General features: G+C 34.4%; 2 protein-coding genes across 2 annotated transcripts; one reads left to right on the forward strand and one right to left on the reverse strand.

Moving 5' to 3' along the window:
* Positions 1-250: 250 nt before the first annotated feature.
* On the reverse strand, positions 251-12,773 carry LOC148273507 (uncharacterized). Its single transcript, XM_088238617.1, has 6 exons — positions 12,264-12,773; positions 11,065-12,078; positions 8,127-8,804; positions 6,201-6,836; positions 3,180-4,169; positions 251-1,645 (listed from the first exon to the last, which is right to left on the reverse strand). The coding sequence occupies exons 1-6, from the start codon at positions 12,264-12,266 to the stop codon at positions 1,103-1,105; spliced, it is 3,864 nt and encodes a 1,287-aa protein (XP_088094743.1). The 5' UTR covers positions 12,267-12,773; the 3' UTR covers positions 251-1,102.
* Positions 12,689-22,447, forward strand: LOC148273508 (uncharacterized). Its single transcript, XM_088238616.1, has 6 exons — positions 12,689-12,971; positions 13,146-14,444; positions 15,298-15,918; positions 17,950-18,555; positions 19,648-20,601; positions 21,669-22,447. Exons 1-6 carry the CDS (start codon positions 12,948-12,950, stop codon positions 22,170-22,172), a joined length of 4,008 nt encoding a protein of 1,335 aa, XP_088094742.1. The 5' UTR covers positions 12,689-12,947; the 3' UTR covers positions 22,173-22,447.

Here is a 22,447-nt window from a genome sequence, read left to right on the forward strand (position 1 = left end):
AAGGTTTGCAAAAAAAATTTGCATTTAGCATTATTAACACATAAATATGTAATTCATATGGATAACTTCAAAAAACTGTCAAGGAAAATTATAATAAATGCCTTCACATGAAAATAACAAGTATGACACAACACTGAAAGTTGTAATCCAAAGAAAAATACACAGTTGGAATTTATTTAGACACATTTTTCTGTCAATCCCTTTTTGTCATAAAATTTTGAAATTCAAAATTTTTTTGTGTCAGATATTCTTTTTGAATGTGGATAAATAAACATTCTTATTTTTCCACAATGCAGATACTATGGGTGAAGATAGAAAAAACTTTTTAAACACTTCCACATTTTTCGCGCCACGTTCACTAATAACAATAGGCAATTTTTCGCAAATTTAAAGCCACTTGCTCTTGTCGCTAAACAAGTTTATAAAACAAAGGTTATTTTTTAACTGGTCTGCTTTAGAACTGATATCACTCACTCGTAAGGTTTATGATGCATTGGCCATAGAACATTAAATAAATTTAAAAACATCATAAAAACCCCGAAACAAGAGTGTCATTCATAAACTACAAAAGAAGTCGTAAATTGTAATGAGGTGCTGAGCTGGTACTTACTGAAATCACAAAGCTTCGATTTTTTACAAGCAATTTCGACGATATGTCTGATACTTTTTCAAAGTCGGCAAAAAAAAAAACAATTAGGTAGACACTTACATTGTCATAAACAGAATCCGATGCTGAGGCCCCTCGGTATTGATCCTCTAGGTTAGTCACCCGTTTGGATTTTATTACTTGGGTTATTATTTTGAAAGCTGATAATTTTTTGCACAACTGTTGATAATATTTTTGTTCGGGCATGTCAGAGAAGTAAGCACGTTATAAAAGTGAATAAATGTATGGGGAAAACCATGAACTAAAATGTTAATAAGTGTTTGCTCATTAAATTCGAGATCTCGCTATTTACGTGATCGTTATAACCAAGTTCGACTGCACTTTCCTTTCATTAAATAGGTTTAACCTTCATTGTTGTAATGTATTGATCTGAATGATTTCCTAGGGGGGTGGAATCCAGTCCATGTCTACGTTATTATTTACCTATTTTTTTAGTTAGCTTCCCTTAGAAACACCGCACACTTTTTTATGTTTTTCCATTTCAACTGGCCTCCTACAAGAGTAGAGACATTTCTCGCAGACGTAAGGTTTGACCCCGGTATGCTTGAGTTTATGAAGATCTAAGCTGGCCTTGTAACCGCACGAAAAAGTGCATTCGTTACAGAAAAACAACTTCTCTTTCGTGTGCGTGATTTTGTGGTTCCGCAGATGCATCTTCTGCCTGAAGGACTTGGGGCAAAGATCGCAGGAGAACGGCCGTTCGTTTGTGTGAATCATCCGGTGAACTTTGACGGAGTTGACGCGGGTGTTCGAATAGTCGCAAAAATCACAGAAATACAAGTCGTTTTCCTTTTTGAACTCTCCCGATTTGAATTTCTTCGGACGTCCCTGCGGCTTGGCCTCCGGCTGAGGGGGCCTCTCGTAAAAAGCGTCGTACATCATCATATCCATCTTCGCGCGGTCCAGCATGCTCGGGCCGGTGATGTTTTGCGAGGTGCCTTGTAAATTTTGATCGACTTGATGCATCAGGGGAAGTACCTAGATGAAAAAATATATACAATGTATAAAACTGGGGAGATTTTTATGTACCTACATTTTTAAAAAAAATCCGTTATAGTTTTTAAATACAGAAGAAGAGAACTGGAGGTTATTTGTAGATTTCATATGCTCCAACTAGGAAGCGGTCATAAAATTATAACAATTTATTTATTTATTTGTATATGTATATTCTATGTAGAAAATTATTATAAAAGAAAATAGAAAGACACAATGGTATATAGTAGACTTGGTGGGAGTGGAAGCGGGAGAGAGGTGTTTATAATTTAATTTGATTCAGTGATCATTTGAAAGAAGACAACTTGTTATCAAAGAAATCAAGACTGGTATGTTTGTTGGCAGGCCTAAGAATTTCTGGGCATAAGGGAATAAAAACATATAAAAAATTATTAACTTTTCAGGGTCTACCGGTTTTGCCAGGACACTAATTACACTAACATGCAAAACCCACTATACATCAAAATCATTCCCTTTCCGCACCTGATGGTGCACAGAGCACTGCCAATGCAGTAGTCTCCTGCATTGTGCCAATCGCAGTGTATCTGGATCATTTTTGTTACATGAAGGTAAGATGATCAGTCTCACGCTTCAGGTACCAGTTCAGGGACTATGAATTATTTATAGTGTAAAAACACCCCTTTAAATAAATATTTCATATCAACCATGTCGGGAATCGAACCTGAGACCTCTTGCATGGTGGGCAAACGCGCTGACCATTACACCACGAGGCCGACACACCTTCACCATATTCTTTCACAAGATCAAAAATTTATAAAAATATATAATCTGTGCACGTAAGTGTTGGCTACAAATAGCATGTGACATATCAGAGAGTTGGTTTTATATTTTTGTGCAACTACTACTATGGTGATGGCGTATAGTGGGATTTATGCGTCAGTATAATTGGTGTCCTGATGAAGAGACGGGTACGCCTCAAAACTAGAAGACATAGAAAAGCTGGTAAGTAATTATGATACACCATTATATATTAACATTTCATTAAATGTTTGACCACAAAGTTAAAGTATTAAATAATAATAATACAGTCGACGCCAATCCATCAGCGCATATGCAATATCACCGCCTAAGCCATCCAGTATGGCATTTGGTGGTAAATATATACATATTCAAATATTGCATTATTAAAAAACAAAAAAAAAACATATCTATATGATAAAAAAATAAAAAAAACGGGTTGCAGCCCCGTGGCTAGTGTTGCAGACTCAAGGATCAGAGATCAAAGGTTCGAACCTCACTCTTCCCCAACTTGAATCCCATTTTCTGGTAGCGAGTTATTTACAACTCGTTGAAAGTGGCCCCGAAATCAAAATATTTGAGTAAATCATAAGAATGCAAATATTTCCTTTTTAAATGTTAAAAAATAATCTATAATTTTAATGAACAGACGTAAAGAAAAAAGTTTTATTCTCTCTCTTCTAATGTGGTCAAATTTGAGTTACGCCAGGATGGATTGCCGTTGACGATATACAATATTAATCATGTTGAAAACACTTACAGTTTCTGTTTGCCCTACAGCGGGTTTAATAGATCTATGATTTTCAGTCAAATCAAATTGACTATGGATAGCAGGAGTTTCTCGAGGCTGACTGCTACTGGCGTCATATTTTTCGTTATGCGTCAATCTGTGTTTCTGCATATTAGTCTTATGCACTGTCATAAAACTGCAAATGTAACACAGATAAAGCACCTTGGAATGTTTCAGAGTGTGTTTCTTAAGATAGAGAAGATTGCTAGCGGTGAAATCGCACAATTCACAACTGTACGTCTTCAGTTCTATGTGCAGAGCGCGATGGCTAACCAACTCGCTTTGCAGCGAGAAAGTCTCTTCGCATTGATTGCATTTTATCTTGGAGTCTTTGCATTTGATTTCGTGTTTGTCGAGGATGCTCTTGACGCGACAGCGATACCCGCACTTGACGCACACGAAGGACTTCTCCCTGTGCAGAAGGAGGTGTTTCACCAGGCCTATTTTTCGTTTGCTCGTGAAACCGCACTTCTCGCACGAGAACGTCTTCTCGGTCGAGTGGGTGTTTTTGTGGTTGATGAGGTGTTCCTTTTGGCGGAAGGTCGCGGAACAAACATCGCAAAGGAAAGGCCGTTCACCCGTGTGAATCATTCTGTGTACTTTGATCGAATTCAACCTTTTATTAGAGTAATTACAAAATTCGCAGCAGTACAATCCATTTATTCGTAAGTGCTGATTTCTTTTGAACTTTTTCGATTTATGTTCTTTCTTTTTATGTTTGTGCTTTTTCTTCTTTTGTTTGATCTTTTCCTTTTCCTCTATTTTTATTTCTTTCGGTAATACTTCTTTTTCATTTCCACTGCTATCACCAAAGTCATCCATTCGATCGCCCATTGTATAACTAAAGTGAGAACCGCTGCAATTATCGAGAAATACTTCTTCATTTTTTATTAATTCGGTCACTTCTGGCGGAGGCTTTAAGATTTCTTCAAAATTTATATAGGGAGGTTTAGATTCAGTCTGAAAATAAATAAAAAATAAGATACTCAAAAAATAAACATCAATACAATGTAAAATAATACATGCATTGAGAACCTGTAGTCTGAAACTAAAAGCATTTTATTTTATCATAAGTTGTGTATATATTTTTCCAATTTTAAAATTGAGCACCGAAAGTTAAAAAAAATGTTAGTTAATATGTCATTCGAAAGAAAATTTTCTGCTCCACAAGATATTGTGTTATTGGGCTTTCAAAATGAAATATCAAGTAACTATTCAACTGAAAGTTAGTATTTTTGGGGGATCGTGATATGAAAATGCTACGAATTTGTATTAATTTGTTGTAAAATAATGAAGGAGAATACCTACATTATTAAGTAATCTTTACATACACACTGTTTTTTAGGGCCAGACCGCGAAACTTCAAAGGAACATTCTTCATGGTAAGCTTTAAAAAAAATCCTAATAAAAGTTTTCCAAAAAGTCTTTTTTAAAACTTTTTTTTTTTATGATCTCAAAATGTACTAAATCCTCAATTTCTCGGATAAGCAGTCTCTATACAAACCCCTACCCCTCTCCAACCCAGCCGCTTCACTTATCTGCGTCTAGTGCGTATCGCTTCATTGGTCAAATATGTACATTTTTTGTTTAAAAATGACTTTTTGGAAAAATTTTATTAGGATCTTTTTTTAAAGCTTACCGTGAAGAATGTACCTCAGAAGTTTCGCGGTCTGGCCCTGAAAAATCGTATATAATTCTTCTGTACGTGTGTATATCTGAGAGAACTCATCAAACCTCTTTCACAACACGGACTATCTCTTCGTTCTAGTAACAAGAGAACCCTTTTAATACCCTGTCATCGCTCTAATTTTTTTGCCTCCTCTTTCACAGTAGTAGCCGCTCGATTGTGGAATAATCTACCCACTAATGTTAGAGACGCCCCTTCTTTATTTACATTTAAGTCAAGATTAAAATGTCACTATCTAAATATTTAAATTGTTCCTTTATCCTTCTTCTTTCCTTCCCATCCCCTCTCCTCTCTTCATAGTAAAGTGTTATTTTTTTTTTACATATATTTATTTTTGTTAATCTTTGCTTTTAATTTTTGTATAAAATTGTAAGATTCAATATGTCCGTGTATTTATAATTTTCTCAAACTGAACAGTTTGGGTAGGTAGGAAGAAATTGCCTTAAGGCAATATACCCGCCCTTATATGTATATTTATTGTATATGTATATAAAGTGTCAAATAAATAAATAAATATATCACTAAACTCCTCCTGGCTGGACCGATTTTGATGAAATTTTTTGTGTGTTTGAGTGGTTCCTGGATGGTTTAGATTCACAATTGGACCCGGTAAGTTAAATGGAAAAAATCGAAGTGTCAAATGTCACCTTGTAGTTATTATAGAAATAAAAGACGAAAATATGAAAGGACAGCTAGTAAAACAGCCGAAAATATGAAAGGACAGCTAGTAAAACAGCCGAAAATATGAAAGGACAGCTAGTAAAACAGCCGAAAATATGAAAGGACAGCTAGTAAAACAGCCGAAAATATGAAAGACCGTATTCTGATGGGAAGTTAAAACTTATCTTCGATTTTACCTACAAAGTAAAATTAAGTTTTCTGTATGAAAAATATAATATGTTTACAATTGTTTTTTCTAAAGATGTTTAATTACCGGTTACCGATGAAGATACTTTGAATTTTCATACAAATATACACACTTTCATACATAAATATCGATATTAGTTTATACTGTCTCAGTATATACCGATGAAGATAGTCGTTCATAATCGCGGCCCTGGACATCATCCCAGAACAGCCCGCCATCATAAACAGGTCGTACGATCTAGACCAAGAGGAAGAAGATAATAAAAATATCTCGAATGTCCTGCAGATACCTACTTAAGCGAAAGCGTTTGTTGGTCGAAAAAACAAATGAAACTTAACCAAGGAATTTTATTGATATTTATACGACAAACTGTGGAGTTTTATGAAGAAATATTAACAAAAAACATCAATATTAGAAATTAAGTGGATATACCAACCTTAACTTTGGAAGTGCTTAATTTTGAGAGTAGAGTCTCCGAACTGCTTTCATCTGGGCTTGGAACAAAGACCTCTGGTTTCAAATCTTTTCGATCATGACTCCTCTCGTGCTCATCAAGCCTAATTTGATCTAGAAAAATTTCCGCACAATGGCTACAGATCAATTCCACACAATTAGCTTTGTGTTCGCCCAACTCAAGTAAATCCGAACAACTAAAATTGCATTTATCGCAGACGTTTTCATCTTCGTGCGTGACTCTATGCTCTTCCATTTGCGACTTTTGACTGCATTTAAAGTCGCACAGATGACATAGATAAATCAATTCTTTTAGATGGCGCACTCTATGATTTTGCAAGTGCTGTTTTCGTCTGTAGCTAGCAGAGCACTGGTCGCATTTGTACGGCTTTTCACCGGTGTGCATGAAGTAATGCACTTTGATTGAGTTCAGGCGCTTTGTTGTAAAGTCGCACAGGTTACAGCAGTAAAGATCGTCTATTTTCTTGCAGATGTCTTTCAATCTTTCGTTGCTCTCGTTTCCTAAGCGTATCATGCAGTTTAGCTGAGTGAACTCGTTGAATTGGTCGAGAAGACTTTTGGAAGACGTGGGGTCGAATTCAAAGCCCCCAGTATGTGCCTAAAAATAAACATGCCATAAAATCAAGGCTTTAAGAGCAAGTACACATTGGGCGTTTTAAAGCAACATGGAATAAATAAGGGATCACATATAATAACTCAAACAGGCTATTATTCGGACTGCCTAGGTACTGCAGTGCCTCCGGAATGTTCACAGCTGGACGGGTAAACAACACTTTCGCTGCCCTACTTCGCCAAAGAGCCTGGAGCCTATGGGAACACCTAAAAATCTCTAATAACGCACTTCTCCAAGCCACTGCAGGGTGGATCCATTCACCCTTGTTCGAGCGATAGCGGAATATGTTAAGACCACCATAAGTGCTTAAAATATAAAATTTTGTTTTACACGGTAGAATTGGCTCTGCACTATATAGCCTTTTTACTGGAATAAATTTTTTTACAAAAAGGCGAGCGCTTTGGAAACCTGCGTTTTAAGAACCAACCAGTATTTCCGGTAAACACACACAAAAGCATGCTTCTGGTCAAGCGTGCTTCAGACGCGCATTGTCAGATTTTGGTTATGGCGTCAGAAGCGCGCTTCAAGATGTGCCACCATTTTGATTTACATTTTTGATCGTGCACTTTAGCCAAAAAGGTGAACAAGCATTTTGATACTGATTTATTTATCAATGAAATCAAAAAACGACCAGCCATTTGGGGCAGGAAATTTCAACCAAAAATAATATTTTTTTTTTTCAATATTTAACTTAACAAATTACAACAGGGATGGAGAATACTTTAAAGAAGGGAATATGGAAGTCTAGGCATTTACGGAGCTTATAATCTGTCATTGGCTAGTTTTAGTGGCCACTTTACACACTGTGTAACATTCACCATTTTGCCTTTGTTTGAACATCCATATTTCTTCAATTCTTCCATTTGTTGATTTTAGTAAAGTTAAAGTGCTGAAACCTTAATTGTTGAGAAGAGATTCATCCGACTGAATTATTTTACATACTAGTATGTTGCCTAGGCAACGCCTAAAAACAATTTTCCAATTTTCAAACTTCTTCTTGGACCAGTTGGTTTTACAAACTCAAATAATATTATATTTAACTTAAATTAAAAAATATTCTTAAGTACAAATACATAGAAAAAACAACTTTAGATAAAATAATAATAATTAATAAATACATTATTAGTAACTATCATAATTTTAAAATTTGCTTTAGCAAAACTATATTTATAAAAATAATTAAGTGAAAAATTATGTAAGTATAGATAAAGTACTAATAGAATTAAATTCAGTATTTGTCGAATAAGATTTGGAGTAACTTAAAACATATAATACCTTTTCAATATGCTGTTTCAAATGCTTAATCATCTGGCTTTCGAGGCTAAACTTCAGCTTACAAATATTGCAAGGGAATTTCTTCGCTCGTACAGCCGCGGCGCGATTTTCACAATTAGGATCCTTCCCCGCATGCAACAGTTGATGTTTCTGCAGATTTCCCTTATGGGCGCACGAGAAACTGCACTCGCTACACGTGTAGATCTTCATGGCCTTGGAGACCTTGGTGTCCTTACCTTGCGCGTGGAGGAGCTTGTGCTTCTGCAAGTGCTGCCTTCGAGTGTAACTCGCCGGACAAACGTCGCACAGGAACGGACGTTCGCCGGTGTGCAGATACTTGTGGACACGAACAGAACTCAATCTTCGACTTGAAAATTCGCACACATCACAGTAGAACAGACGATTTACAGATTTAATACCAGAATTTTCGTCATTTTGATCTCCTGGTACATTTTGCAATAAATCTGCACTATTTTCATTACTAACACAACTTCCATTCATTATAATATTATCACATTTCGGATACTGCGAGTTCTCCAGTAAATTATTAGTATTGCTTTGTTCTATGTCGAGATTTTTAGGAGTAAAATTATTACTATGTATTTCATTGCTAGTTTCGTTTGTTTTTTCCACATTTTCCTGCAAAGATTCTTCATCTATCGTGGAGTTAGATTCTTTCTGAAATAATAAAGAGAAAATAAGCTCATGCAGTGACTCATGTAGGTGCTGGACGAGACGGATGAAAACCCTGCAAAGTTGGCAACCCTGAGGATCAGCCGTGAAAACCTATGAACTTTAATAAATAAAAGACATCATTATATCTGAAAGTAACCAGTGCACGAAAGTTGGAGGCCCTATTGGATGGAATACTCTTCCAACAGAAGCGCAAAACTGCAAGACTAAAGTGATGTTTTGGAAAAAGCTTAAAACCCACTTGTACTCCCATTTGAAAGAAACCTCAGCATAAAATGACAAAACAAATTGTTTTACTTACATTTCAAGTCAAATTTAATTAAATACTGCAAGAATTTTTAAAAACATTTCGTTACCCAAGTGACTTGCTCTTCAAAGAATTCAGAGTACTGAATATTATTCAACAGTATATATTGAGAACGGTAGTGGTTACACACATCAATAGAGACATTTACCCAAGCGTCAACCACAACCATAATACAAGATACTCTAATAGGGATCTGATACTAAGTGAAGGGGTCAACACTGTTCTGGCATCGAGACAACACTATACGTAGGCAAAAAGGTCCATAACATTTTGCCAGAATCGTGGAAAGACGGGAGTGTTGTCAAGTTACGGAAGTTGTTGACCTCGCTCTTTCATGACATTGGTCGTAGGGAGTCAGAAAAGTTGATGCATGCCACGGATTGGAGAACCTTACTGGATGTCAAAAATAAAATATAAAAAATAAGGAATAATTTAAAAAAATATATATTTATAGATGACAACCATGAAGTTTCGCATAAATAAATTGTCTATGTTTTTATGAATGTATGCATGTGTATGCGCATAGGTGTATGTACGTGTGTGTATGTACATGTGCATATTTATATATATGTGTGTATATATGTGTATGTCTGTATGTATATGAATCAAAATGTGTATACGAATAAGTTTATATTTTGTTTGTCTGTGCTCTATATTAATTTAACTATTATAATATATTAAAATGTAATTGCCTAGCTTGGAACGGGGTATGTACCCTTGTTAGCTGGGCAAAGTGAACATGGAATTGTATTTTGATAAAGAGTGTGAATAAATAAAAAATAAATAAAAATTACTTTTGTGAAACACCCTTGAGGTATTATATTACAAAAACCGGACTATATATGCTAACCTAATAATTAAAGATGAGCAAATTAAACAAACAGACAACAACAACACTATCATATTGAAAAAGCAAAGACAAACACAGGACAGTCAAAAATACTACATAATGGACTTAAACACTACAACGAACTACCTTACTACTTGAAAACTTTTACTGGAGACAAATTTAAAATCAATCTGAAAAAGCACATGACGACTGAACTAACTAGACTAGACGAGACATAAAATGACTTGACAATATTAAATTTGTAATGTAACCCTAACGGGTTTTTTAAAATTGTAAATAAATAAATAAAAAAAAAACAGAAAATGTTAAATACTTGGGTTTGGAAGTGGATGACAAATTAGCGTGGACAAAATATATCACAGTAGTTATAAAAAAATTGGATCCAATTATTGGGATAATGAGAAGAACCGAAGTCTTTGATAAAAGTACAAAATTAATGATATACAATGGTTTCATACTTCCACACTTTGTATATGGATTAATCATATAATCACAACGTAGTAAACAAATGCAAGAATCAGTCAAAAGAACAACGAATAAGGCACTTAAAGTAACATTTAATTTTAATAACTATACTAGAACCACAGATTTATATAGAATAACAAAAATCCTCAATTTAGATAATTAATTTACACAGAAAATGTAAAGATGATATTAAGATGAAAAATAATAAAATAAAGACATACATTAAATTTAATTTTAACTACAATATACATCAAAGAAATACAAGAGCGTCAAATACTTGTAAACAACCTAGGACTAACAGAAAAAGCAACAGTTTTGTGTTTACAGCAATTCACTTTCTAGTGACCGAAAAAATATACAAAACATATACGTACTTAAAAAACACCTAATTAAAACAGTTCTTACAGCCCGTGTGACGAGTGATATATGATGTTATTTTATGGACTTTAGATTAAAACTATTGTGTCATAATATATTATATCCCCTCATACCAGCACTTTTGCTGATTGGGAATATTTCAATATTCGATTGGGAATAATATGTGAAGTTAAAAACAATGTATTTTGTCTTAAATAAATAAATCTAATCTAAGTTATCTATAATAAAAATAATACAATTCATACCTTATCATCAGTTTCGATTTCATCGTCGGCATGTGTAAGAACATGTTCTTTAAGAGCACTTTTAGTTGAAGAGGAATAAATACATGATTCACATTTAAACCATTTCCGTTTATCATTGTGAGTCAACTTGTGATCTTTGAATGTTTTCTTTTTGGTACAAAAAAAATCGCACGAGTGACAAATGGAGAAGGTTTTTTCCGGATGCATCTTTTCTAAATGGCTTTTGAATCTAGAGCGTAATTTGGCGGTATATTCACATAATTTACACGAAAACTTTAAGTATTCTAAATGCGTAATTTTGTGCAGAGCTAACGAGTTGCGTTTGGAAAATATTTTGTGGCACAAATTGCATTGCTTCAGAACGCTTTCGCATTTTATTCGATGTTTCCTCATTTCAAAAGGGCGCCGGCACCGATAATCACACCTCATACAGACATAGGGCTTGATTCCCTTGTGTATCAATTTATGAAGGTCCATACTTCCTCGTACTCCGCAGGAGTAAGAACACTCGTTGCAAAAAAACAATTTTTCTTTTGTGTGCGTCAATCTATGGTTTTTCAAATGCTCCTTTTGCCGGAATGATTTTGTACATAAATCACATTTAAAAGGACGCTCGCCTGTGTGAACCATTAGATGAGATTTAACGGAACTAATCTTTAGGCTTGAATAATTGCAAAGATCACAATGAAACAATCCATTCACTTTTTTAAACTGTGATTTTTTTTCACTGGGAAGTTTAACATTAACATTTTTTGCGGCATTTTCATTTATTTTACAAATTTTAGCCTCGTGTTTTATTTCTGGAATAACTTCTGGAATGTTAAAATGTTGCGTTTCCGATTCGGTATAAAATCCAGTAAAAGAATTTGGCATGTAATTATCCTGTGTCAATTTACATTCTAAAACTCCCATGTTGTAATGATTATATGAGTCCATTTCGATAGATTTCCCTCCGTAAATATGAGCTTGATCCATATTTATGAGGTTTTGGCCGGACGGATACACGTAATTTGCCTAAAATAAACAAAACACAGTTGTTTACAAAATATTTCAAAAGTTTTTAAACATCGCACAACCTCATAAACATTGCAATAAATGTATTTTCATAGCATCACAACATGAACAAAGGCTGGAACAATATACCAAAACCAGAAATTAATAATTAGAGAAAAAAATACATAAAAAAACACGGAACTAACCATCTTAGAAGTCTCAGGTTATAACAGAAAATATATAAATACACCACTTGTACGTGTAACCTGGGTTACATTATCTCACAAAAAGGATGTATTTTTATTTCACGTTTTAAATTGATAAAATAACATTTATATAGAAAAGTGACATATAACCAAACATTGCACAAATAGCACCGAAACGTCCGAAACACAGAACACATAACTTCATTTTGCTTTTGTCTTTTATCCATTTTTTAAATATTTTCCAAAGCAAAATAAAAATTATATAAAACCTAACCATTTGTATCTTAAATAAAAGGTAAAATAAACTATAAAACACCTTTCTATAAGAGTCATATTAGTATAACATTTTTTTCCATAATTTAAAACCAGAGATTTTTATGAAAAGACTTGTAAAACGTTGTCTTTGAAAACTAGCTTTTATTTATATTAATAATAAGGCTGTTATTATATTCCAACATCTCGCACGTATTTTTTGAGACTATTGTTAAAGCGGGTAGCGAGTCGTGTTGTGACGTTTACTTTTACAAGGTCAATGTGTTTTAGGCTTACATTTTTATGCTTGGGATAGATGTTTTTGTTTGTGTTTTCGCAATAATAATATTAAGTAAACACGTATTACAAAAATCCTTTAAAGATGTCCTAATGATATAAATTGAGGTTATCTTAGTTTGAAGTTTAATACATATGAAAAATCGTCTTTCGAAGATGGTTAGTGTCCTTATAATTATTTGAAAGTTTTTATTTTTATTGATATAATATTATACATTGAATTTTAAAATAATTATTATACACATTTTAATATGTAGAATTTCTATTAACTGTTTTTAAAAAATCATATATACTTTCTTTACGTATGTGTCAAAATAAACATATTTTTTACAGGCGAATTATATTTACACCCCTGTACATAACATTATAAATATGGACCAAAATCAAGTGTTTCCATCAAAAAACATGAATATGGCACATCATAATACGTTTCATCATTACAATATGGGGAACATCGAATGTAAAAATCCACAACAAAACTATATTTTACACAATTTTAGCGCTTATTACACTCAAGGAAATATTTCTCAGAATAATTATCACCCACCTAATGAAGAAAAAAAGAAAAGTGGAGAATATACTGAAGATATTATTATAAATCACAATGTGAAATCTAGTAATATCCGCACTACGTTATTACAAAATGTTCCATTATCTAGTTTAAATAAAACTGAACCATTTCAAGTTCCCAGTTTAAATTTGAATAGTTCGGAAAATTTGCATATTCTTAATTTGAATTTAAATAAATGTGACGTTTCTATGATTTCAAATCTGAAAAAGGCAGAAAATGCTCCTATGGCATACCAAAGTGAGATAGAAAATGAACAAAGTTCAAATTCAAACAACACAGAAATTGCTCCCATTTCAAGTACAAACAAAACTGAAAATGCGCTAGTTCCAAATTTCAAGAAGAAATCTTTGCAGTTTAAAAAAACCGGTGGATTATTTCACTGCGATATTTGCAAATACACGAGTGAAAAAGTCAGTTCTGTAAAATCCCACCACATGATACACACGGGAGAAAAACCATTTAAATGTGACCTATGCACCAAAGCTTTTCGACAAAAAGAACATTTGAAAAATCACCGAATGACTCACACGAAGGAAAAACTGTTTTTCTGCAACGAGTGTAAGTATTCTTGCGGAGTTCGCAGCAAAATGGACCAACACAACCTCATTCACAAAGGAATCAAACCGTACGTTTGTACGAAATGCGATTACCGCTGCCGCACGCCGTTTGTCATGAAAAAACATGTCGCTAAATGCGGAATACAAAAAAACAAATGCAAAACTTGCAGCAAAAGTTTTTCTAAACCCGCGGCTCTCGCGATCCATAGATTGAAGCATTTAGATTATTTCAAATATACTTGTGATATCTGCAACTATACAACTAAATTGAAGCAACGGTTTGAAGCTCACTTTTACAAAGAGCATCCGAGCAAAAAAATACATATTTGTGGTAAATGTAATTACTTTTGCTTAAAGAAATCAGATTTGAAGATACATAAATCATCTCATGATGGAAAAAAATGGTTTACATGCAGCATTTGCCAATTTTCAAGCAAAACAAAAAATATTCTTAAAGATCACATTATTAGCAGCCATAATGATGAATCTTCACAGAACAATAATGTGAGTAGACTTGATATTTATTATAACACATTTTCCGTGTCCGGTAGCTTAATCGCAGATGTTTATCTTCTTCTCCCTCTTTGTTTAGATCTGTTGATCTGTTTTGGTAGAAAGCTGCTTCTCTTGGGACGTTGAGATCCAACTGTTCCTCTATAATTTTTTTATTGGGTAAACAAACAGTATGCACAGAAATATTGTCCAATTTCTTTGTATATTAGTGTGGAAATTCATACACACACCAAAAAAATAGTCTACTTTTAAGACAATAATTTAAATTAAGTTAAATATCAACAATGTTGAGTTTGTCCAAATTTTTGTAGACAAGCCGTTAATATTGACAATGTTGTGTATGTTGTAATATGTTAATATTAACAGCTCCCTAGGGGGTTGAATCCTGTCATTGTCTACAAAAATTTTGACAAACTCAAAACATTTGTTGATGAATCCACCTGGTCCAAGAAGTAGTAATAACAACTGAAAAATATTTTCAGGCGTTGCCTAATATGTAGGTGAAATAATTCAATGAAATGAATCTCACTCGCAACAATAAAGGTTTCAGCTCTTTAACTTCACAAATGTCAGCAGATAGAAGAGCCGAAGGAATGTAGATGCTCAAATATAGGCAGAATGGTGAATGTTAAACAGTTTGTAAAGTGGCCACTTAAGCCAGCCAATGACAGGTCTCTACAGAATTCTACATTCCAACCTGTTCCTTCTGTCTACGCTTCGACTGGTGTAGGGACTCTTCAACACACCCCTTCAGACACCTACATTAATAAATAATCAATCATCAGAACGCAAATATTACCTTTTTTTTATTTAAAAAAATGGTTTTAATTGTTTTACTTTCCAGAAAACTCCGGAACTTTTGACAAATAATGATTCCACGAGCATAAATCAAGAAAATTTAATATCGGATAGTAACATGAAATCAAAAAATACAGAAAGCACACAAAAAATGACACAATTACATGTTCAAAGCAATGTAAGACCTGAAACCAAAACTGTAGACAGTGTTGATTCAGTAGATGGCAATCAAGGCAATTTAGTATCAAATCGTCTCGATGCGAAAGATCGCCTGTATTTTTGTGACATTTGTAAATTTTCAAGTCGAAGGCACAGATCAGTTAAGGTCCACAAGCTTTTACACACCGGCGAACGTCCATTCTTATGTGATCTCTGTCCCGCGAGCTACACGCGGAAGCACCACCTGCTGAAGCACCAGCACCTGCACCTGTCCGGCAAGGACGGCAAGGAGTCCAAAGCCATGACGATCATTACCTGCGATGTCTGCAGCTTCACGTGCGCGCACAAGGCTAGTCTGCAGAGACACCAGCTGCTTCATTCTGAGAAGAACCCGAACTGCGAAGATTTCAGTATTGCGAATATGCAAAAGTTCCCCTGCAATATATGTAAACTGAAGTACACAAAAGAACCTCATTTGATCAAGCACTTGAAGTCTCATTTAGAAAAGGTGAGTAGAAAAGGTAGTTTTTAAAATAATGTTAACGTTTTGATCATACCAAAATTCGTTCAAATCTCAAAACATAATGTATGTGTGATTAATTAAAGTATTTTTTTTTCATTATACTAGGGTCATCCAGGAAGTAGTACCCGTTTGGGAATATAAAAAAATCTAGTATATATAAACAATATGAATGTTTTATTTGTAAAGAACAGTCAATCAGTTTTGGAATATGGAATAATTGGATGGGGATGTCCAAATGACTCATTGATCGAACAAATAATCATTGCACAAAAAGCTTTAGTCAAAATTATCTTAAGAGTCCCAATCAGAACTCGCTCCATCGGTTTATTCATAAATCTTAATGTAACATTTGTAAAACAACTTTTTGTAAAAGCTCTGTTACTGTACGCTCTGTTCTCTACCTTCCGTAACTCATTACATAAATACAAGAGTAACTAATCTAGTTTCTACTCCACTCTGATGCTGCAAAAACAACTCAAAATTAATACAACTTTCGGTCAAAGAGAATTGGCCCACTACTCCGTTAAAGTGTACAATCTACTTCCATTATCCATAAGGACAATTAGTAAGTACTCTAAATATAAAATTGCTATTAAGAAATGGATAGTGGAGGTGGGTTGCGCGCGGATCGATGAGTGGATCAAGCCAAATAGGTAAAAAAAAAATCCCGATTGTGAAGTTTTGTCTGCAAGCTTATATGAATTTATTGTGTTTTTTATGATTATTTTTGCTTATTATGTTTACGATGATAATTAGGTTAATTAGATAAATTACGTTTTTATTTTCATATTATATTAAATAACTAATTTAAGGCATGTTTCGTTGAACTTAGTGTACAATGTTTCCCTCGGCATGGGACACCCCCAGTGAGGGAACATTATTTTTTTCCATCCATCCTTAGAAGGATGATTTCTGTCATTAAGGGTAAAATATAAACATGGCATTAGGAATATAATTGAGTAAAAATTAAAGCCAAGAAAACCTAAAAATTTACCTCATTTTGTGACAGGAAGTTTCCTATCTGGTGGATAATTTCAGGATCAAGGATGGAGAGGAGTGATGATATGTTAATAGGGTAAGGATATTTTTTTAAGGAAGAGTACATACTGTATCTGTCCCTTACTAAGCAACCGAAGAATACGTGGTCTGGAGTCTCGTGGTCCAGACCACATTCACACCATGGACATTAATTTTGTACAGGTGGCTATTCGTGCAACAGTGACCAATTCGTACCTACTAATATTAGAGATCAATCTCTTAGACAGGTTTGTTGTATGGAACCAAGGGGAGTTTGGAATGCTCTCTTGAATATTTTTATGAAATACTTCTTTACATTTGGAAGTCAATTCTTCTTCTTCTTTTACGTTTTTTCATGGCCTTTTCACATCTCAACTCGGGTGTTCTGGCCAGTGTAGAGTATTTTTTTTATTTTTTTTTTACGTATTTACACATGTGTTAGTAATATAATATATACAAGTTAGTATGTTAGTATTTAATATAATATATAGATATAATAATATAACATATTTACACCATTTATAACTAGATATTTACATAGGATTTTAAATACACATTTATTGGGTGGGGACAGGAGAGTTAGAATATGAATAGGGAATAGGATATTAATATCAGAGAGGTCGGATAGGAAATCAGGATAACAATCATTTATGGGGCATCCAAAAAAAAATGGTTTAAATCTTCCTCATCTAGCTGACATTCGCAAATGGCAGAGTCCCGGACATGGATTCTGAACAGGTGAGAACCATTGCAGCAGTGCCCAATGCGCATTCTGCATATGGAAGATGTCTCAAACTTATTCAGAATCACTTTGGAAAACCAAGGCTTTTAGTGAGGGAACATTGTTCTATATAAAAAAAAATAATACAAAATTGTAAATATGTAAATAAATCAAATAAATACCTTAAACTACTTATCTACATAGTCATCTAGCAAATTTAAGCATTTGTTGTAATTTTATAGTATCTAAAAAATATAGTCTTGATATTTAAATTTCAGGGCGAGTTGGCTGGTTTCCAATACGATCCGTCATCTAGCAAAAGCGCCCTCGAGCAGTTTTGTCACTTCAATCAACACCAATATGTCGCGCAGCAAGAAGAACTGCTACAGCAACAGTACAAGGACATTTGCAAGAAGATCAATGACACCTACCACTGTAATCTCTGTGAATTCTCCACTAAAAACCTGAGCTCTATAAAAGTGCACCATCTCATACACACTGGAGAAAAGCCGTACAAATGCGACCTGTGCTCTGCGAGTTACAGGCGAAAACAGCACTTACAACTTCATAAAAACAGGCACGGGAAAAAAACGACTTATCTCTGTCATTTGTGTGATTTTAAAAGCATAGAGAAGTGCAAAATGGAAGACCACAGACTTACGCACGAAAAAACCGATGTTTTTACTTGCAATAATTGTAAATTGAGCTTCACGGAACTAGATCAGCAGTTAGCGCATAGCGAGGATTGTGTGCCGATTATGTGCAGTATTTGCGCTACGGTATTTTTCGATCAAAAATTATTTGACATCCACGAATCGCATCATAACAGGGATAGGTCGCCTGTTAACAGGTGCGACTCTGAGGCCTTCGGAGCCGCAGATGAGGTCAGTTTGTTTGTTTATTAATGCTAATGTCAGGCTATGATACCAACAGTCTACAATAACTACCCTTCGGATATCTTTCTTTATTTTGCTAACCAAATTGTTGGAACAGTGCTTTATTTATTTTTAGTTTACTTTTTTGCATGAACACTTGACAAATTATCTACTCTTCTTTATGTTTATTTTTTGTAAATTTATTGATATAATTTTTAGCTGCTAGAATTCCACTCGTCCATGCGCTTTGTAGCTGCAGGACGATTGGTAATCTTGCTTCAATATGTAAATGTTATCAACCATAAATTTTTTAAATGGGGTTTAGAATTTCAACAGTCCATGCGCTCAGTAGCTGCAAGACTTGTTATAATTTAACTCCTGTTTTTAAAAATGAGTTTTTTTATGTTTTTGTTTTAATATCATTCAAACACTTTACTTCATTGTCAAATTAAATCAAAATGTTGACGGGGGCTAGATTACTTACCGTCCATGCGCTCTGTAGCTGCAAGACGTGCTGTAACCTCGTTTCTATATGTTAAAATTGAAGACCTTGGCGGAAAAACCACAAATGCACATACATAAAATTTTACAGGAGAGCAATAAAACTTCTCATTTTCTAATGACACATGATTTTCTTTGCTGTTGATATTGTAAAATGTAGGCAACACAATGAAAACATAAAAACTGTTTCATTTTTGTCAATATCTCTTTTCAAATTTGAAATACATAAGAAAATAATAGTGTGACATTTGTTGTTTTCCAAAAATTAGGCACATTTGTTGTTTTTCCACCAAATTGGTGGATAAAAAATGCACTAATCTTGTTAAAAAATGAGGAAAATGCTTAATTTATCTAATCAAGCATTAAGATTTTACTTGTGATATATGTATTGAGGAGGAATAAAACATTGATTTGTATTACATGGGCGATGAAAATTTATTAAAATAACAAAATTATTAGAAAAGGAAAAGAGAAAAATAAATAAATATTAAATTAAAAAATTATTTTATGATATCGATCACCCAATACAAAAAAGTACTTCTGTCTCTGCATAAAATGTCCAATTTTTTTCGGTTCTTAAAATCACGTTATTTTTTTTAGGTATTGAAAGATGAAACACCGGATCCCTATGACTCTGAGATCGAAGAAAACATGCCTTTGAAATTGATTAAGATGGAAAACTTGAATGTAAAAGATGATTTCGATGACATGTTTACAGTTGCGTCTGATGATTTCCATAATTACGATGATGGCGATGGAGAAGGCGATAATTACGTGCCAAATGAAGATGCTCTTATAAATGTGCCTATTAAAAAGGTTTTGAAAAAACGACACAAAAAATTTAAGAAACGGCTTAAAACAATTGAGAAAACAAGTAGAAAATATAAAAGAAACCAAGAAAAAAGAGTGAACGGTTTATATCATTGCGAGTTCTGTCATTACTCAAATGTACGCTTAAACTCTGTTAAAGTTCATCGCATGATTCACACTTGCGAAAGACCATTTCTTTGCGACGTTTGCTCTGCGAGTTTCCGTCAAAAGGAACACTTGATCAAACACAAAAAGACGCACACGACCATACGCGATAAGAATGCGAAAGCACACGACAAGGACAAGATGTTCGTGTGTTCGACGTGTGGCTTTCATTGTCGCTTGAAAGCCACGCTGCAAAAGCACGAAAGCAAATGTCTCACGTGGATGCACAACTGCAACACTTGCGACGAAAGTTTTAGTAGTCGAAGCGAGTTGATAAAACATCGCTCCATTCACGTACAACTCAGAAATTATGACTGCGAGCTGTGTGAGTTTACTGCCGGCAACTTGCTGTTTTTGAAAAAACACACGTTGAAACATTCTAGAATGTTGTATCTTTGTTACGTGTGCGGATTCACATCAGTTTATAAATCTTTAATGCAAGAACATAGAGCGACACATAACACTAAAAAGGTGGCTAAAAATGATAGCAAAATTACAAATCGTGATAGTAATTTTGATTACGCAAATGATAGGCCATATAATTTGAGCGATAGAAACTCTTTGAAACCTACTTTCAAGGTAAATAATACTCAATATTAAAAAATATACTATTTTATAAAGGATGATTGCTACGTTCCACCTCCGACCTATTTGAAACTGGACGAGAAAAAGTTTTTGCTCCTTATTTTCGACATAGTCCTGGGACTTGTGTGCACTTCTTCCGGCAATGCTCCGACATTTCTTTAGCTCGCTGGTAGAACATGAGTCCGATCCCTGCCAATCGTCACATCATTTAACCTCATTATCATCCAAAAATGTCTTTCCACGCAAATATTCCTCATAATTCCTGGGAGCTAGATCAGGTGAATATGGAAGGTGTTCAACTAACTCCAACACAGCTTTGTAAATAGCAGCCATCGACACCGATGCCTTGGGTTTTGGAGCATTGTCCCGATGAATCTGCACAAACAGCATTTTGCAGTGGTCAGCGGCCTGTTGTAATTAAATTGTTACATGTTTAAACTTGTCGCTCGGTGCTTGGCTGGCATATTAGGCTACAGAACGCATAATCGTCAGCCCGACTGGTCGACTTAAAGCAGGTCCGGGGTGGCGCATATCAATCAATCTTCGTATATATGAATCCTGTGATTGGTCTTATTTTTAAAAATTATTAGATTATCCTTGTATTGTGTTAACCTTACCGAGCCTGAAGGTGAAAATAATCCGCAAGTTCCCAAAGAGGGGTACCAGGAATACCCCAGCTTAAATGCTTTAAATATGACTAAAAAAATGTCATGAATGTCAAGGTAGTGTTTTTAAAACTGTTTTATAATTAAATTTATTTCAACAGAGAGGGAAAACATTTTTGAGAAGGGAATATAGAAGTTTAGGCATTTACAGGGCTTATGACCTGTCATTGGCTGGTTTAAGTGGCCACTTTACACACTGTGTAACATTCACCCTTCTGCCCATGTTTGAATGGAAAGGTTTCAGCTCTTTTACTTCACAAAAGTCAACAGATGGAAGAGTTGAGGAAATATGGATGTTCAAACATGGGCAGAAGGGTGAATGTTACACAGTGTGTAAACAAATTTTAATTTAATAAATAAATAAATATACATTAATAATTTGGTTTTTATTTTCAGGACGGTTTAGATAACGTTCTCCAAAACGATTTGCATGATTCTACGCCTGTTCTAACAACGCCTGAAAACGTACACACCAAAGAGGGAGATCTTTACCACACTTTCAATAACTCGGAAGTCAAACAGGGCCGTCCGAGAAAGTACAAACTCAGCGAGTTCAAGAAGGAAAATGACCTGTATATTTGTGATTTCTGCGATTACTCCAATACCAGGGTCAACTCTGTCAAAGTCCATAGAATGACTCATACGGACGAGCGACCCTTTCCATGCGACCTCTGCACAAAATCCTTCCGTCAAAAGATGCACTTACGGAAGCATAAAATCTCCCACTCCAAGGAGAAGATGTTCGCTTGCGATGAGTGTGATTTCTCCTGCAGATACAAGTCCAGCTTAGATCTGCACAAATTAAAACACACTGGCGTCAAACCTTATGTGTGTGACAAGTGTTTGTCGTCCTACAGAACGCAACTCGAAATGGAACGTCACATTAAAAAATGCTTTTAAAAATTATCAGGCATTAAATAAATTCAAAGACCGACTGCTAGGTACTTCAAACATTAAAAAACAATGAAAATACTCTTTTAAATGTCATTTTAATAAATCGTGATATTAATTTAATTTGACTTTATTGCTACTAATAAATGTATTGTTTTTTTTTTCATGTTTTCTAGTACTTTGAATATGTCCAAATGTCTGTAGACAAGGCTGGATTTCACTCCCTAGGGAGAAATTGAAATGTATTGCGACAGAAAGGGACAACATTTTTGAAAAGTGAATTT

This window comes from Micrasema longulum, unplaced genomic scaffold, assembly GCF_059751315.1.
Source record: "Micrasema longulum isolate JH-2025_06_02 unplaced genomic scaffold, ASM5975131v1 h1tg001930l, whole genome shotgun sequence".
NCBI lineage: Eukaryota > Metazoa > Arthropoda > Insecta > Trichoptera > Brachycentridae > Micrasema > Micrasema longulum.

Coding starts and splice junctions, on each gene's coding strand:
- LOC148273508 (XM_088238616.1), top strand. CDS start 12,948: ATGAAAAATCGTCTTTCGAAGATG. Junction 12,972..13,145: donor AAAATCGTCTTTCGAAGATG/GTTAGTGTCCTT, acceptor TATTTTTTACAG/GCGAATTATATTTACACCCC. Junction 18,556..19,647: donor CCTTCGGAGCCGCAGATGAG/GTCAGTTTGTTT, acceptor TATTTTTTTTAG/GTATTGAAAGATGAAACACC.
- LOC148273507 (XM_088238617.1), bottom strand. Junction 8,805..11,064: donor AAATCGAAACTGATGATAAG/GTATGAATTGTA, acceptor TTATTATTTCAG/AAAGAATCTAACTCCACGAT. Junction 4,170..6,200: donor TAAGCACTTCCAAAGTTAAG/GTTGGTATATCC, acceptor ATTTATTTTCAG/ACTGAATCTAAACCTCCCTA.